General features: G+C 35.5%; 1 protein-coding gene across 5 annotated transcripts in view; it reads right to left on the minus strand.

Annotated features, from left to right (window-relative positions):
- The window catches only part of ANKRD17 (ankyrin repeat domain 17), a 150,622-nt gene that overhangs the window by 59,575 nt on the left and 72,695 nt on the right, over nucleotides 1-18,352 (minus strand). For all 5 annotated transcript variants that reach the window (XM_053574394.1, XM_053577367.1, XM_053576604.1 and 2 more), the window contains exons 3-8: nucleotides 12,297-12,453; nucleotides 8,010-8,157; nucleotides 7,624-7,771; nucleotides 6,218-6,451; nucleotides 3,175-3,269; nucleotides 679-916 (exon numbers count right to left, since the gene is read on the minus strand). In XM_053574394.1, the coding sequence (XP_053430369.1) occupies nucleotides 679-916; nucleotides 3,175-3,269; nucleotides 6,218-6,451; nucleotides 7,624-7,771; nucleotides 8,010-8,157; nucleotides 12,297-12,453 (1,020 nt within the window). The remainder of the gene's footprint in view (nucleotides 1-678; nucleotides 917-3,174; nucleotides 3,270-6,217; nucleotides 6,452-7,623; nucleotides 7,772-8,009; nucleotides 8,158-12,296; nucleotides 12,454-18,352) is intronic.

Raw genomic sequence — 18,352 nt, forward strand, 5'->3', positions numbered from 1 at the left:
TCAAATCTAAGAAGTCTGCTTTTATAATTCTACTTAACATTACATCTAAATAAACACAAAACAGTTTTTAAAGTGTCATTCCTCTTAAGATTTCTCAAAAAACTTCACTACTACTAAAAGAAAAAAAAATCAGGCTACAAATGCAGAGATGGCAGATCTTATGAAGTACAGGTATTGTTTCACTTTTCCCAAAAGATAAGTTTACTATGTACTGAGCTACTTAACAGCTTCTGATGTGCATTCTTACACTCCATCAAGTCAGTACTCACAGCAGGGCTGGAACTCCACACTGTTTTATAAACATCTGATCCATCAAATATTTATTAATAGGTATTCTGCCCCCTCCAAAGGAATTAATTCCCTTGACATACTACCGTGAGAAATGTTGATACTCACATTTCCTCTTACTTAACCCACAAGTCTATGCCAACCCCAGTTCTCTGTTTTGTGGTCATATAGCACATGATGACTCTGAAAACTCTGTATTAAAGTTGTTCATCTGATTTTGTTTAGCATAGGATGGGAACCATTGTCACAGTAAATACTTAACTATTAGATTGTGTAACAAAATCTCATTGGAAATCTACTAGGAAAGTAAAATGCTGAGAGTCAATTTTATAAAATTATACTCTAAAGTTTTACATATTTACACTTCATCATCTTCACTGACAGGGTTACCTTGGCCTAGAAGTAGTGCCACCATTTCTTCATGTCCTTCCCGAGCTGCTTCCATCAGTGGTGTATAACCTTCATCATTGACCTCTTCCAGGCTAGCTCCTCTTTCAATAAGTAAAGCTGCCAGTTCCACATGCCCACCACAGGCAGCCAAAGTCAATGGTGACTCAAATGAATCAGCTGGCATGTTCACTTGGGCACCACTGTCAAGGAGTAACCTAGCTACTTCAACATGGCCATCCTAATCATAATGTAATTAAAAATTAAAACAGCACCATTAATAAAATTTGAAGACTTCTCAATTGTCATTCAGTAAAGTTCACTGATCCGCAAATAAGAATTACTGTACATTTTAACAGCTGAGTAAATCAACACTTACTATATCCTGCCTATACTTTTAGCATAAGAGGAAATAGAGGTTGAAAATATAAAACAAGTAGAAAAATAATACCATGAATCAAGAAATTTATTAGCCATCGAAAAAGAAAATAAGTATATAAAATAAGAGACTATTTTGAGACCATACAGAACATCAACACTGCATGGTAAAAACTTAAATGCTAAGGACCAGAGGTAACAGAAGTAGTATTTTCATAAAGATCTACAATATTTGCAAACTTCTGATTATGTAAAAAAAAAAAAAAAAAAAGAAAGAAAAATATCACAATTTTTGAAGAGGTGGAGGATTCATGATGTGTCAGTGGAGCACAGTGCATGTACTTCACTGTTCATCATTCAAATGCCAAGAATTGTTATTTCTTATCTGTCTGTCCCTAGTCACTCTTTCTCACAGCTTTCCTCATTACTGGTAACTTCATGTCTCTCTTTCCCTTCTTTTTTAACTCTGACAAACTTTTTTCCTTTCTATATATTATCTCACAGACCCTCATCCTCCTTTGAACCTATCATGCCCATTTTTGCCTCCCTCCCGGTCACAACTCTAATGTCTTATTACTATGGTCACTTTGCTATTTCTTCAATTCTGAATCTTCCGCCTGCATAATCAATTCCTACAATTCCATTAAAGTCCTGTTCAAAACCTCAATCTTTTAGCAAGCCTTCAAATGTCTGGCCCCCACTAATATCTTTCACTTACTTAAAACATTTACTTCCAGTGCGTGTTGGTTAGTTCTATACAATATTCCATTTTGATGTCTTAATCTAGACATAGCTTGTTTCCCTGGTGGGGGGTGACAAAGATAATTGAATATCTTTACTATGGGGAATTGTTAAAACTGTTACTGTCAATAAGATTATTAATGTGTTTTACACACATTACCTCAGTTAATCCTCACAACCACTGTAGAAATATTATATGTATTCATTTTGCAAATATGGAACTCAAAAACAGTGAAAGAAACTTTTATTATTTGTTCAAAAATAATTTACCGAAACAAACATTAAAATGGCAATAAGGAAATCAAGAGATAACTCAAGTCCTAAATGACTAAGGAATTGTTTAAAAATTGGTAAATAAAACTTAACATCATTTCAATAATCATTATCTGAAGAGAAAGTGAGACAAGGAACTTCAAATTTATTTCGGGCCTTGTCCTAGCTTTGGCATGTTTTCCTTGTAAATTTGTCTATAATAGTACTCTAAACCATCTCTGTGTCAAAAGCATAAACCCAAAGAGAAAGGTGTACTATTATGACCCATTCCTAAGTACAAACTAAGAAAAACAGTTCTTCAAAAAAGAATCCAGGGCTTAGAAAAGACCATGACAGAGGGTAAACTATATAACGCAATTAATACTCTACTTTTAAATTATTCTTTTATTAATTTATTGGTTTGAGATACATGTTACATTTAGTGTTAATGTACATATTCTGGATTGTATTTTCCTTTTTAACAGCCTCAGTCAACCTTCAAAAATGTCATTTTTGTGCCAATTACATAAAACTAGTATAGAGTTATATGAGACTAAGAAAAAAAATGCAGGTAGCACTATAACGCTTCAAAAGATAACTGTATAGGCTGGGCACAGTGGCTCACTCCTAGCCACTACTGTAACGCTAGCACTGTGGAAGGCTGAGGCAGGTGGATTGCCCGAGCTCACTGGCTCGAGACCAGCTTGAGCCAGAGTGAGATGAGACCCCATCTCTAAAAATAGCCAGGCATTGTGGCGGGCACCTTTAGTCCCAGCTACTTGGGAGGCTGAGGCAAGAGAATTGCTTGAGCCCCAGAGTTTGAGGTTGCTGTGAGCGGTGATGCCAGAGCACTTTACCGAGGGGGGAAAAGCGAGACTCTGTCTCAAAAACAAAACAAACAAACAAACAAAAAAAAAAACCCAGGAAAAAAAAAAAGGGCACCTCTACTATCAGGTAATATACAACTAACTCTGAAAATTACCAGTAACTTGATAGCTAAATTTCTGCTCCACAAGAAGGTTAGATAAAGAGAATCTTAGCACTGAAGGAAAAGGTACCCACTGAACACTTGCTATGTCTCTAACTAGTACATAAATGTACTGTGGGTATGTATTTCACCAATCTTACCATGCAAGCCTCCATTAAAGCAGTATGCATTTCATCTGTTTTATGCTCTTGATCAGCGCCTGCTTCCAAAAGAAATCGCACCATCTCTAAGTGTCCTAAACCAAAAGTGAACAAGATTACTTAAATATTTTATTACTCTAAAAAACATTCTTGAAATTACAATATTCTTAAAAGTTATATTTAACATAGCATTAAATTAATAAGTATAATTTAAGTCAACTATAAGCCACCCTAAACTGTCAAACACAAATTATACAAATGACCTCGACGTTACTCCTTATCCTATAGCTCTAAAAAGTGCTGCTAGTAGGATCTCTGCTGCAGAAGGAATCCCTGTAAGAGTCCAGGCATGTTTACGGTTATTTCATCCATGATACGGAATAAATTCACTCTTACAAACAAGTAGCTTGGGATGCTAATCATTTAAGTTATTTCTATGATAAAATGTGTTTTAAGTTCCAATAATTCAAAAACCTTTTAGAAACAACTTGCTTGTAAATTGGGAACTACATGTATAAAAACATTCTTGAAACTACACCATGTAATTTATATGGGGGACATAAAGTTCAAAGGTCATGTCCAATTTAAAATGGTTTAACACAGTAAATTGCACACAAACTTTATGTCCACCCTGTATTTATTCAAATATTTATTTGGGGCTTGGCGCCTGTGGCACAGTGGTTACAGCGCCAGCCATACACACCGAGGCTGGCGGGTTTGAGCCCGGCCAGGGCCAGCTAAACGACAATGACAACTGCAACAAAAAATAGTTGGGTGTTCTGGTGGGTGCCTGTAGTCCCACCTACTTGGAAGGCTGAGGCAAGAGAATGGCTTACGCCCAAGAGTTGGAGGTTGCTGTGAACTGTGACGCCACAGCACTCTAGCAGGGTGACATAATAAGACTCTGTCTCAAAACAAAAAACAAACAAAAAAAATATTTATTTGGATACAAACATACATATATACACATTGATACACATATTTATGCAGTTTCAAATAAACCATATGCTTCAGTTCAGATAAATATACCTTATGAGTAGTTAAAATGCAGAAGACAAACTAACTTTAAAAAGATTTCACAGTCCATGCAACAAACAATAGGAAAATGGCTTCTTTTTTTCCCTAGCTTATTTAGAACGAGGTACAATCAATTCTTAACCAACTGGGAGCAGAGTCTGGGGGTGACACATATGACATATATGTAATCACATGTAAACAGTCATAATAACATTTACTTTGGTGAGTCACTATATTATCTGCCGTATCTTGTATTTGCTCATTGCCTACCTCCCTTTTCCTGTCATTCTCTCCTACCAATGATCTGTATAAATGCTTACTATCACCCTGAGTTCTGTACCTTCTTCATCTCTTATTAATCTACATCCCAGGAAACCTCACCAGAAACAGAGGAAAGGAAGAGGGTTCTTGGATCCCTATCATCGGGACGTTCTTTACCAGCTCAATTCTCTACCCAGTTTCTAATTAAAGCCTGAAAGATCCAACTTCAGATGCCTCTTTTGGAAAGCAGGGTACAGCTATAAGCAAAGTCAAGAGTAGAAAGTTGGTATGAAGTTGGCCCATCTCAAAGCTCTCTGACCACTTGGGAATTAGTAGCAAAACGCAGTCAGTTCTAGATTTATTAAGTATTTGTGAAGAGAGAAAAGAGTCACCCAGGCAGTCCACCCCAAGATTTAATTTCTCTCCTCCCGATGAAGATCAGCCTCTGCTGAATTACCACAGCCGGTGGAGAAGGGACTTTATCTGTGCTCCCTATATAAAACTGTTAATATCAGATAATCAAAAGCACTTCAAATAAAGTTACTTTTCAAATATAACTTAAATTTTAGTAATTTTTGCATGTAAGCATTATTTTCACATATTTTTAAATTATTCCAAAAGCCTCACACAACTTTGGTCAGTCTTAAATAGAAGGAAACAAAACAACACCAGGGCCAGGACTAAAGTGAGGAAATCAAAACTCAGGGTGCAAAGGCCAAGGACGGTGACTCACGCTTGTAATCCTAACACTCTGGGAGGCCAAGGCGGGCAGATAAGCTCCTAAGCTCGGGAGTTCGACACCAGCCTGAGCTAGAGCAAGAAACCCATCTATAAAAATAGGTGGGCATTGTGGTTGGTGCCTATAGTCCCAGCTACTTGAGAGGCTAAGGCAAGAGGATCACTTGAGCCCAAGAGTTGGAGGTTGCTGTGAGCTGTAACACCAAGGCACTCTTACCAGGGGCAACAAAGTGAGACTCTGTCTCCAAAAACAAACAAACAAACAAAAAAAACTCAGGATGCAAAATGTAAAGAGGTACTCACTCACAAGCTAATGCAAGTGAATGAGCAACCCTTGAGAGTGACTGCCTCCTTATTTTGTACCAGGCTTGACAAGAGCTTTTGCTTGATGCCTCAGGGTCAAGAATTTATCCATTATTTTATAATACAAATATGGCACAGTTGCGGATAGTATGAAACACTGAAATGAATGCCTACAAAGACACACACACACATTTGCTTTTTTGTAACAAAAGAGTTTCTTAAAGTAAAAAATCTTACTTTATAGCCATTTATCTTGTAAACATGTGGAGTCAGAAAAATGTTTGGAATCTAGAGCATTAATTATTTGCAGATCAAGTAACTTTCTAGGCAATTTTCAGGCCTGACCAAAGGAGAATATTTTCTGTATTATCAATATTTTCAGGTTGGTTGGTATCATTTAAAATATCATGGCAAAATATTCAGGCAAAATATTCCCAACATGCAAAACCATTTTAGGATACAGTTTACATTAAAATGAAGTAACTGTCTGATAAAACAACTGAACTGCAATTTTTCATTAGTGATATTTATAATGTTTAAACTGCATTTTAAAATTTACATATTAAACATTAACTGTGCATCATTTAAAAACAGTTATTTAACATTTAATTACATTCTACACTATTACTGTTTTACTTTTTATTTCAATTTAAAAACCATATCATATAAAACAATTATAATTTCACGTGTTCAAAACTTTGTTCGAAAAAAGTTTATACTGTACCTTTGTAACAAGCTAATGTAAGGGCACTCTCTTTAAATTCATTGGAATGCGTATTAATGCCAGCCCCGTTCTCTAGCAGCAATCTGGCTACTTCCACGTGCCCAGCACTCCCAGCTTCCATAAGAGGAGTATGACCATTTTCATTATGGTCCTCAATACTAGCACCGGATTCCAGGAGCACCTTTACAACATCTACATAGCCTCCAGCACAAGCATATGTAAGTGCTGTATTGCCTATTTTAATTAGGAGATACAAAAAAGTCATTAAAGTAAAGTACCAAAATAAAGCATGCTATTTTCATTAAGAAGAAAACTGAAAAATTATAAACACAATAATTAGTAACATATTTATATATTATATATATAATTCCTTTCCTATTCCATTTTAATCTTTTTGAAATCAACTCCCTATTCTCATTTTCTATTTAAAACCAGTCACATACATGTGGAAAATCAAATATACTTAACAGCACTGTGGAGTTGCAAAAAACTGAGTTAATTCTGCCCTGAAACTAACTTTCCCCCTTCTGATGAGAAAAAAGTTGTCTGTTTTAACTTTAATCAGAGAAATGTTTCACAAGTTTTATTTTGTTATTTTAATGTTCTTAACCTAAATTTATTCATCATATACATATCTCACACCACCCCTTTTAATCATATATGTCTGTTTTCACTACAACTTCAAGTATCAGTTAACTGATCAAAGTTAAAAGTAATTCAAAAAAACTTTTGTTGATAAAAATTTCCCATGTTCCAAGAAAAATCAACATTCTGGGTAAAATGAGTATTTCTAAAATTCCTTCAAACCAGAATATGTAGACCTTAAAAACAATTTAAAAACATCTAGCAAATTTGAAAAAATTACATAAAAATACACAAAATATATTTTCATATGATTTTAGAACTTTAAAACCTTCTAGGCCTAAGTATGGGGGAAAAAAATGAAACTATAGTGATGCTTTTTTGTGGCACAATGTTTTCTAATACCTTCTTTTTCTACAGGCTACAGCTTAGCATTGGTAGGCAATGATGGACCATCCTTTTGCTCCATATTCTTCCATTCTCCCTATCTTCCCTCTCCTTCTGCCCTTAAAAATAGGAAACCTGCATCTGAGAGCTGTAGTTCACACCTCTCCAATTCCAAAATGGTGGTCCCACTAACTGAGTAGGTTTCATAAACTAATCTAAAGGAATCTCAGATGCCCAAAGTTACCCTCAGAAACAAAACAAATTGCATTCATATATATTCCACACACTTCCAACCTCACACACAGATTTACACAAATGTACAGCACATTATTCTAAGAAATAAAAGAAATGATAAAGCAACACTAAAGATCATGTTTGTAGAAATTATCACTGAAGGGGGTTACTACTTAGGAAACTGAAAAAGAAATGGGTGTGACCTGTTGAAGACTGTGCATTGACATCAGCTTTATGAGCTAGCAGCAGCTTCACAATTTTGACATGTCCTCCATTAGCAGCAGCCATTAAAGGTGTAATGTCACCTTTGATTCCCCTATCTTCCACATTTGCATGCATTGCCAACAAAACCTTATGAAAGAAAAAGTTTAAAGGTTATTAGAAAATAATTTCATCAAAAAATGTTAAACAGATATATTTATGTAACATCAACCTAGCCATATTACAGTAAAAGTGCCAATAAATACACTTAATTTACCTAACAAAAACTGTTTGTTGAAATGAACCTAATGGTCGAAAGGGTTTATTTTATTATTTCCTTACTAAGGAGGTCAGGTTGAAAACAAAAGTTTTATTTTCATAAACAAACCTGTGCAAGCTCATAGTATCCAGCCGAACAAGCTAAGCAAAGGAGGCTCTCCCCTTCCTCGGTGTGCTCATTGACACTCCGCCCTTCAATGAGGAGCTTCCGCACAGCATTCACATCACCTTCTGAACAGGCTTCTGCCAAACTGCGGCTATCATGGGAAGAACAATGTCATCTCAGGATGTATGAATATTAAAGATATGAACAGCAACAGTATTGGGTTTTGATGTCAGCTTTAACAGTAATCCTAAACCAAAATGACTATTTCAATGTGATTCATACCAAAATGCTGAAAATTATTGAGTCCACTGTTTTCATCTCCACAAAAATATCACTGAATTAAAATTATCCCAATATTCCTAGATGTTTTAGTTATGCAGCTGAATAAAGAATAAAGTCTGAGTTGCTGTAAGTGGAAAAATAACATGAAATTCCAAAGTGTAAAATTTTATAGAAATGACACACAAAATATAGGTTATAACCATACTTCTTTTGGTCGGTCACTAGAATATTTTTATAAAATTTAATTAAGAAGTATAAAATGGGCAAAACTTGTACTAATTACAAACACCTTTAAGAGTCCTTCCATGAAGTAAAGAGAAATCAAATAGAAAAGTTGGAAGAATGCAATATTAATAAATAACTGATATATATATATATATATATATTTTTTTTTTTTTTTTTTTCCTCCTGGCCAGGGCCAGGTTTGAACCAGCCACCTGCAGTATATGGGGCCAGCGCCCTACTCCTTTGAGCCACAGGTGCCGCCCAACTGATAGAATTTTTAAAAGGAGTATTTACTTATATTTTGGGGGAACGTCTCAAAAAAAAAACCAGGCACGAAAAAGATGAATTCAAACAAAAGGAGTGGAAAAAAGTGATGTACCAATTCGACTGAGAGAGAAGTTTTTGCCCTATAAATCTCCCCTAACAATTCAAACTACAGGCAACGCCCCCCCCCACCCCCCAGCCCCCAGGTAATGAATGACAGAGCATTGCATATCTGTTCTGAAGCTTCATATGCATGTGAGGTGGACAGGTACACTGACCGGTTACCTGTAATAACACCCATTCCTAAGTGCAAATCGTACATCAGTCAGATGGTTGTAACTCCAGGACTGAAACAGCCTCCGGTCATAAATATGAGTGTACATAAGTTAGATGTTTGTAACTCAGGAACTGCCTGTACAGAGATTTCTGACTTGTTTTTAGAGAAAATTCATTCTAAAGCTAAATACAGGACTATTAATATTCACTTTATTTTGAAAACAATAGAATCTCTGTAAAGTGACCATCCAAGGGACTATAACAAACTGGTCAAGGTAAGGAACTAGCCCTGCTATGCTGTTAAGTACCCGTGATACGTATTCAGTCTACGAAAATTAGGAAACTTAAGGAGGTAGTTAATGTAGGGAGGTGGTAAACCATCGAGGTTCTACTGTATAACTCAATTCTTACATTATCCTTTTGAGACATGGTCCTATTACTTCATTACTAATGTTACCCAGGGATAACCATTTTTTATACCTCTATTATTACTAGCACCGAGAATTAAGGCCATCATCTTTAGCGTCAATATGGCAAAGCCTCTTAACTAGTTTCCATGTTTTCACCTTTGGTCTCCCCTTCAGGCTCTTTTGAACAAGGCAGCCAGATGAAATGATTTAAAGGAAAGTAGATCATGTCATTCCTCTACTCAGAACCTTCCACTGCCCTCGAACCTCACTCATGGTAAAAGCCAAAATTCTTACAAGACCTACTCAGCAGCAGGATAACACACCCTCTTTTCTCTTTACCTCTCTGGCCTCACTTCCTATTCTCTCACCCTTATTCTTCCCACTTTGGACACAATGGCCTTCTCGCTATTCATCAAATATGCTAAATATAAACTCTAACTTCAAGATACTAGAGGTTATTTGCAACAAGGTATTTACTGTCCCCATGCCCAGACAGCTTCTCTCCCAGACATACTGTACTTTCTACTTTCAGGTCTTTGCTAAAATCCGCTTAAAAGTGAAGACTTCACAGACAACACCATGACCTCTGCTATGGTTTGAAAATATGTCCCCTCCAAAACTTACATTGAAATTTAATCCCCAATATGGCAGTATTGCGAGATGGAGCCTTTTAGAGGTGACTGGGTCATGAGAGATTAATAGGTTAGTACAGTAGTTCTCAACCTTCCTAATGCCGCGAACCTTTAGTACAGTCCAAAGGTGTCGCGACTCACATGGTCAGTGAGTTAATGGATTATCATAGGAGTGGGACTGGTGGGCTTGCTAACAAGGGAGACGTGAGCTAGCACACTCCTGTGCACCCATGATGCCCTGTGCTGCCTCCAGACGCTCTGTGAGAATTCCTTACCAGCAAGAAGGCACTCACCAGATGTGCCCCCTTAATCTTGGACTGCTCGGCCTCCATTAAAGTTAAGAAATAAGTTACTTTTCTTTATAAATTACCCCATTTCTGATATTCTGTTACAAGCAACAGACAATGAACTATTCAACCCAAACATTACCCTAGTATCTCCTCATTTAATATTTTTCCAGTTTTCTGACATTGTGTATCACATTGTATATTTTACTTGTTAACTATACTGTCCCCATATCAAAGATGAAAGTCTCAATCAATACTCAATAAGCTTGCCTCCCAAATGTTTCTTTAAATGTCTCATTTCATAGGATGCTGACAATCCCTAAATCCAATACTCTCTATCATTTTTAAGCCAGTTTAGAGCAGACCCTTCCTATAGAACATTCACTATGGAGGAGGGAACCTTTAGTCTCTTTCATCGTAATGTCTGTCTGGCTCTTTCTCTCCCTGTCCCATCCCCCCCCCCCCACACACACACATAACAGATAGTCAACCCTCATCTACTTTACCATTTGGATTTTTCGTTCAATTTCCATATGCATTGCTAGCTTTAAAATAACATTATAGGATCTATTTGAGCAACAGCTGAATTTTAGGACTTGTGAGGAAAGGGCATATTCAATCTAACATATAGCATTCACAGCACTTAACGCTACCTATTTCTCAAGGTTTGTTCAATAAATATTATCACAATGTTCTATTGTCTTGCTGATAAAATCTAATATTTTCTTTAAAAAAATCTAACTTCTTATTTTTTTATTCTATTTCTTGAACTAGCTTTACTAGCTAGCTTTACTAGCTTTCAGTTTTCATTCTTGCCAATCTCAGCAAGTAGCATAAATCTGGAAAATATAAAAAATATTACAGGCTTGTAAAACTGAACATTAACTAAGAATAAAACCCAAGGTTAACTAAAAGAGAGTCAATCCATAATAATAGTAAAGGAATGAAAACACCAAAATATAAATGAATGTAAAACTAATAATAAAAGAGTCAAGGGAGACAGCAAATTCATGCCCTTGTTTATACTATACCCCTCTTTCATGCTCTTAAGATGTTGCATAAAAATACTAGTACATAAAAGATTATTATTAAATGTTTTTACTCTAAATCTATATATAATAGAATGTTCCCATTTTCTCCATTGTTTAAAGGTAATTGTTAAAGTACATAAAACTACATTTTAGTTAGAAAAAAATCAAAGAAGCCACTGGAGGAGTAACATATATCAATGCTTCTTTGCCAGTTGCTCCCTAGTTTCTATCCATTTTTCAATAGACTTATAAACAGCATGAATATAGGAGATGGTGCGATTTTTTGCCATATAATTATCACCAGAAAAACTTAAAACACCAAGTCACAAAATATTTACTGAGCCCTCACTAATTATAAAATGCCATTCACAAGGAATTGGAGGCAATACACCACCAAGTCCCTGGACTCACTACCATTCAAGGTATGGGAATTAGAGCTATGATTTTTTTTTTTTTTTAATTTCATGAAGCAAATAAAAGTTCTCCTTTTAAAAATGGTCCAAACTATACACATGAACTAGAAAAAGGCATAACTAATTCTTTGTCACCAACACATTAAAACCCCCCAAAATCTAAATAAGCAAAAGTTCTTTTATAACACAATGACTAGGAATTAAGCCTTGTATTCAGGTAGGCATGGGTGCTCTGTCACTTGTCATCTATCTGACTTTGATTCAATTCCTCACTGCCTTCAGCTTTCCATCTGTAAAATGGAAATAAAAACAAAACGTATGCCTTATAAGGTTCTGTGCATATGAATAAGACATCATATGTTAAGTAACTAGCATAGCACCCAGTACAAAATAAATGCTCCGTAAATATTAGCTATTTTCATTATTTTTAAGAAACAGTTGCACGCTGACTGCAATGACAATGCACTTACTTGTCCGACTGCCCTGCACTTGCTGTGCTTTCAGCTCTCATCCGTGTCAGCGCAGCAGCAGCTTCATCCAACGCACAACTAACAGACGACGTCAATCTCCGGAGCACTTCGGGATCTGCAAAGGCTTTACCATCAGCCGTGGATAATTTGCCTATTCCTATAATATTATTTTCACACCAATATGGACATACCCAAAAGGAAAAACAAAGCAAAAATTCAAGTTACTTAACTCTGTATGTTATATGTTGACAAATCACCTCCAAATGCTACAGTGGATATACGTTTTTGTCTGCCCGGCATCTTTTGAGAAACTACTCTACTGCAATTTTCTAATAATCTTCTTCCTTCCATGTGATTTATAAGTACTTGATTCTGTAACTCTCTGTGCCAGAAATGGGTCTTTGGCCTATGATGGCAAAATTAGGAGTCCTCACTTAAACTTCTGTCAAATCTTTACAAGAAGAACCTATGTTCAAAAGTTGCTAAATTGGTAAGATGTGAGTCATGAGTTATTTGCCACTTTTATCACCACATACAGAAAAAGACTGCCCCAAATAAAGTCAACATACGGGAGAGCAGAAAGAAGGAGATCGTATTATTTTTGACTCATTGACGCCAGTAGTGCCAGAAGCCAACACCAACTCTAGGCTTTGGTAAATGGACACTTTATTTAAGAATGTTTAGTTGGGCTATCACTTGTGATGAAAATGGCCTTTAAAAAGCATTCTAGACTAGATATAAAAGATAAGCTATGTTTCAGTACCTCGTTTCAAATTATGTCTACAATTAACTTACTACATATTCTCAAAATCTTATCAAAATATATCGTATCTAAAAATCATCCACAACAACAAAAGAAAAATAATGTCAAAACCAGATATGGTTAGACCCATCTGCATGAAACACAACTTTCTGCTTCTGTAGATAACCCTGCAAAGCAAGCTTATCTCTGATATCTATTACTCTAAGTGGTGCTTAATCCAAGCTGCCTATCATCATCACTGGTGGTCCTATTTAAAAATATAGATGCTGAGCTCTCCTATGTCTATCTGGAGATCTAATTCAGAAAGTAGGGCCTAGGCATCTATACATTTTAAATGCTCTAAGGCGATTCTGATGCACAGTCAAAAGTGAAATCCTTTAGCTCTAATATTATAATAAATATTATAGAATCCTGTTATTCAACATGTGGTCCATTGAATAGAAACTGCTACTACTTGGGAGCTCGTCAGAAATGCAGAATTTCAGGGCCTAAGATATACTGTGATCCAAAACCTGCATTTTAAAAAAGGTTCCCAAGTGATTCAGACACATAGTAAAGTTTAATACTATTACAGGTTTTAAAACCTAAGTATTTAACTAAGACAGAAACAAAAAGGACCACTCACTTGGTAATAATAAACTATCCGAAAATACATATAAGAGTGAAAGAGATTCAGTAATAACACATAAGTTTATGCTTAAAGTTTATAGAAGTTTATACTTGTTTTCTTTTAAAAAACTAAGATATAAAATATTACATCTCATAAAACAAAAATAAATCTAGTACTTTATTAAGCTATCATAAAGTGATCAAAGCAGTCAAATTTTATAACTGCTATAATCAAGATGTAAAAAGGATCAAAACAGTCTTGATCTGATTAGATTTATACCTGTTGTATAATTTCTGTGTGACTAATATCAAAAGTCATATTATATTCCAAATCTGCTACAATAAGATTTATTCAATAGATCACTTTTGGTTAATTAAATATAATATACTGTGACACTATTGAGGTCAAAGTCACAGAGACCCTTTCCATCCACATAAGAAAATTAGCTCTATTTTTTCAGCCAACACAGATCAGCTATATAACAAAAATTCGTCAGTGATAGCAGCAGGAACTGGCAAGAGGCTAGATCTGGATTAGGAGAAAGTAATCATTGTTTTGAAAAGAAAAAACAACAACAAAATACCCCCTACATCTTTATGAACTTCACATATCTTCCTGACAACCAAGATTTTAGTAAAGCTAACTAGTAAACAACCAAAGATACAGATGGCAACCTTTCCAATTAATAAATACTGAACAAAAATTACTTATTCTACCCACCCTGAATCTACAGATCCTTTTTTCTAGTCTTATTCAGTTATTAGATATTACTCAGTGAAGACAAAAAAAAAAAAAAACATGATGACTAAACTATCCTTTCACTGAAAGTCTAAAATTGTGATCAACTGAACAACAGAAGTACAGAGGACCCATGAAAATATTATCCAGATTACTCAAAGGAAGTCTAAAAATGTAACAGAAATTACATCTTTAATACAACTAGGAAAAACTTGTAATTCTAAGTTAATATTTATAAACAAAGTAAATAAGAAATATAATTGACTTAATAGAACAGAATAAGCTGAAACACAGCTATCAAAGAGAAACAGGCTATAGCCCTATCAGCCCAGTAAAACTCAGTGATTAGAGGTACATGGGGGAGGCTTTGATTGGAAAACAAGGAGACCACCAGAACACTTGTAACGGTTATCATACACAGGTCTTTATCGCTAAACGGCATAGCCAGGTGACCATTATGTAAAGAAAAGAAATCAAAAAGGCCCTGGACTAGGGGACACCACGTACCACATAAGAGGCTGGGATAAAGTACTACATAAAAAGAGGATTAAGTCTAGCTGGGCATTGTGGTGGAAACCTGTAGTCCCAGCTATTTGGGAGGCTGAGGCAAGAGAATTGCTTAAGCCCAAGAGTTTGAGGCTGCTGTGAGCTGTGATGCCACAGTACTCTATCGAGGGCTACCAAAAAAAAAAAAAAACACAAAAACGAGGATTAAGTGAAGGTCTGCATGATGAGACAGACCCTCAGCCTCCTCTCCCTTCTCAGCTCCCAGAACTCTGGCAGCCAGGTTAATTATTCCCAAGAGAAAAATTGACAGATGTGTCTCTCAAAGAAAATGATATTGACATTTTGGGGGTTCACAAAGACATGAAAAGGTCTCTGTTTAATCACTATGTGCTAGGAATTATAAAATATTTCCAAGGTTACCCACCCTGTTGTACAAACCCCACATAACCCTTCCGACTGTGAATTTCATAGATTTTACTCCTATGATTAAGTTACATCATAAAGCACAGTTGTCCTAAAGACAAGAAGATTATCCTGGTGGGCCTGAGCCAATCACATGAACTCATGAAAGACCGAGATTTCTTTGGCAAGTTGGACATAAGGAAGTCAGACATTCAAAGCACAAGAAGGACTCTACTTGCCACTTCTAGCGTAAAGACAGAGGAAGCCACTTGTCAAGGAACGTGGGCAACCTCAAGAGAGTGAAAGGAATTCCTTCTGACAGCCCATAAGAAAACTGGGATCTCAGCCCTATAAATGCAAGGAACTGAATTGTCACTAGTAACAATGAACTTAGAAGTGAATTTTCACCCAAAGCTTACAAAAGAGAACTCAGCACAGCTAACTCCAGCCCTGTGAGAATCTAAGCAAGAGAATCTAGCTGGACTATCCCAGATGCCTTACTCACAGAAACTAAGAGATAAAAAAGTAGTTGTTGTTTCCTGCCTCTATGTTTATAGTAAACTGTCACCCTGCATGAGGAAAGTGACATGCACTGTATACTGAACTGCACAAGTTGGCAAAACATGCATGTAGACTTTCTATTTTAGCTTTTTTTGGCATTGTTATTAACTACAAACAAAATGCAGAGATCACCATTTAAAGGAAACCTTAAATGTGAAAAATCAACTAAGGTATTTAAAATGAGACTAAAATTTTGATATGCCCAAAATTCTAAACCTTTGGGGAAGGAAGAATGGAAATATGTGGCACAGAGAGTGAAAAGTCATAAGTAAGTGTGATACCAAACTCCTCAACTACAACACCAGAAATCAGAGGACAATGGAGTGGTAACTTAGAAAGTCTGAAAGAAAGTGTTCTTAAACTACAATTCCATACCTAAACTATCATATAAGAGAAAAAGGTAAGAAAAATATTCTTTCTCAAGAAAGGTATTGGATATCTAAACCCTGTTCACTCTTAACATCACAGTAAGAGAAGCGACCGGACAACTGAGCCTCTGTGATGCATAAAGGATCACACCACATCAGGAAAGACAAGGAGAGCCAAAACAGAAAAATCAGATTCTCGTCAGATATCTGGGGCCTGGTTTATACCCAGAGGTGTAACTGGCAAAATCGATAACTCAGGTTAATAAATAGGAAAAAAGAAGGAACTGTTACAATGAAAGATACTTAAGAAAAATATAATAATTACCATTTAAAGAAAAGTGAACCCTATTTGGATCCTGATTACAGTGTCTCAACAGTAAAAAGACACCATGGAAAATTGGGGAAATCTAAATCTGAACACTGACAGGATTATTTGATTATAAAAATTAGTATTTTTTTCTTTAGCTATGAAATGGTATTATGGCTATTATTTCTCTTCAAACATTCTTAGTTTAGAGATACATACTTAAGTATTTATATATAAAATGATGCTTAGATTTGCTTTAAATTAATGTGGGTAAGGGTGTTGGCAAGGTGGTAATGAATAAAGATGAAATAAGACTGCCTCTCCGATGACGGCTGTTGAAGCTAGATGACAGACACACAAGAGAGCACTATTCTCTCTCTAAGTTTATGTGTGAAATTTTTCACTAAAAAAAAAAAAAAAAAAAAAGGAAGAAAATAAAAACAGAATGAAGACAGGAAGGGAAAAAATCCTGAAAGGAGGAAAGAAGGGGAAAAGAGGAGAGGACCTCTTCACGGTGAAGAAAACAAACAAACAAACAAAATGGAAATAAAGACAGAGGTAAGAAAAATGCACAATCATTAGCATTCTCTCAGCTGAAATCTACTTTCAGATAGACCTTTGAACCTGGTTCTACCTCTTGTAGCCACAGACAACAAATACTCTTCTTCCATATGATACTTTCCTAAGCATTTAAAGAACACCACGTGCAATCCTCATCATCTTATCTTCAGGGGAAGGATTCCCGACAATTATTTGAAAATTATGATGTATTATCAAATATTTTCATATCCCTCATTTCTTTCTCAACTTCTATAGCAACATCAAATGTCCAGCAAAGTGCAAATTGTATATCTATTATTGTATACATATAGTTTTCTATGCTCAAAACACAGGACGGTGCACATGCCCTCACTGTATTTTGGGTCAAGATCCCTTTAATACTCCATTCTAGAATTTTACCCAGGATAGACATCAAATTCAACCAGGAATTCTTCAAATATTTAAATGCTGTGTTACTAAGCTATTTATTGAAATGATTACTAACGAGTAATAGGTGAGTTTTATCCTATAGTAATGTAGTAGTTTACGTGCACTGCATATACAAGTTAGTGCATCAGGGTTGTTCAATTATAAAAAGTTAGTCTTCATATGGTTTATTAAGTGATCATAGAGATTCAGAGTTAGTATTCCCTTATACTTAAGGCATATTATATATATATTTATATATACTTAAGGCATATATATATATATTCCCTTATACTTAAGGCATATATATATATATATATATATATATATATACACACACACAGAGTAGCCATAAAGTTTGAGTGCAATTTAAAATAGCATATGAACTTTAAGGACACTCTGTATATGAAAATCTTTGGTTATGTATATAACTCCTATCAAAACACTGTTCCCCTGGGAACATCATAAAAATATAATGATTCATTTTTCAAGTTTTAAAGAGATAGCCTATAAAAAAAGTGCGGGAGGGGTGCACATATACAATTCTCATTATAAATTGTAATTATGATCTGCAAAGTTGCTAGACACGCTAAATTAGTGAAAATTATGCTGAACCATTGGTCATGGGAAATATACAGGGTTAAGTTACTGCAAATGTCTGGTCACATCATTGTCACTGAAACATAACTTTGTTTTGTGTGTTTTTTTTTAACATATTATTATTGATTCCATTACACTGAACTCACAGCCAACAGCACTATAGCTTATGCCTGAACAAAGTTTATCAAACACCTATATTTTCCCCCATAAAGCACATCACTACCCACTTTAGGC

This window comes from Nycticebus coucang, chromosome 1 (genome assembly GCF_027406575.1).
Source record: "Nycticebus coucang isolate mNycCou1 chromosome 1, mNycCou1.pri, whole genome shotgun sequence".
Classification (NCBI taxonomy): Eukaryota; Metazoa; Chordata; class Mammalia; order Primates; family Lorisidae; genus Nycticebus; species Nycticebus coucang.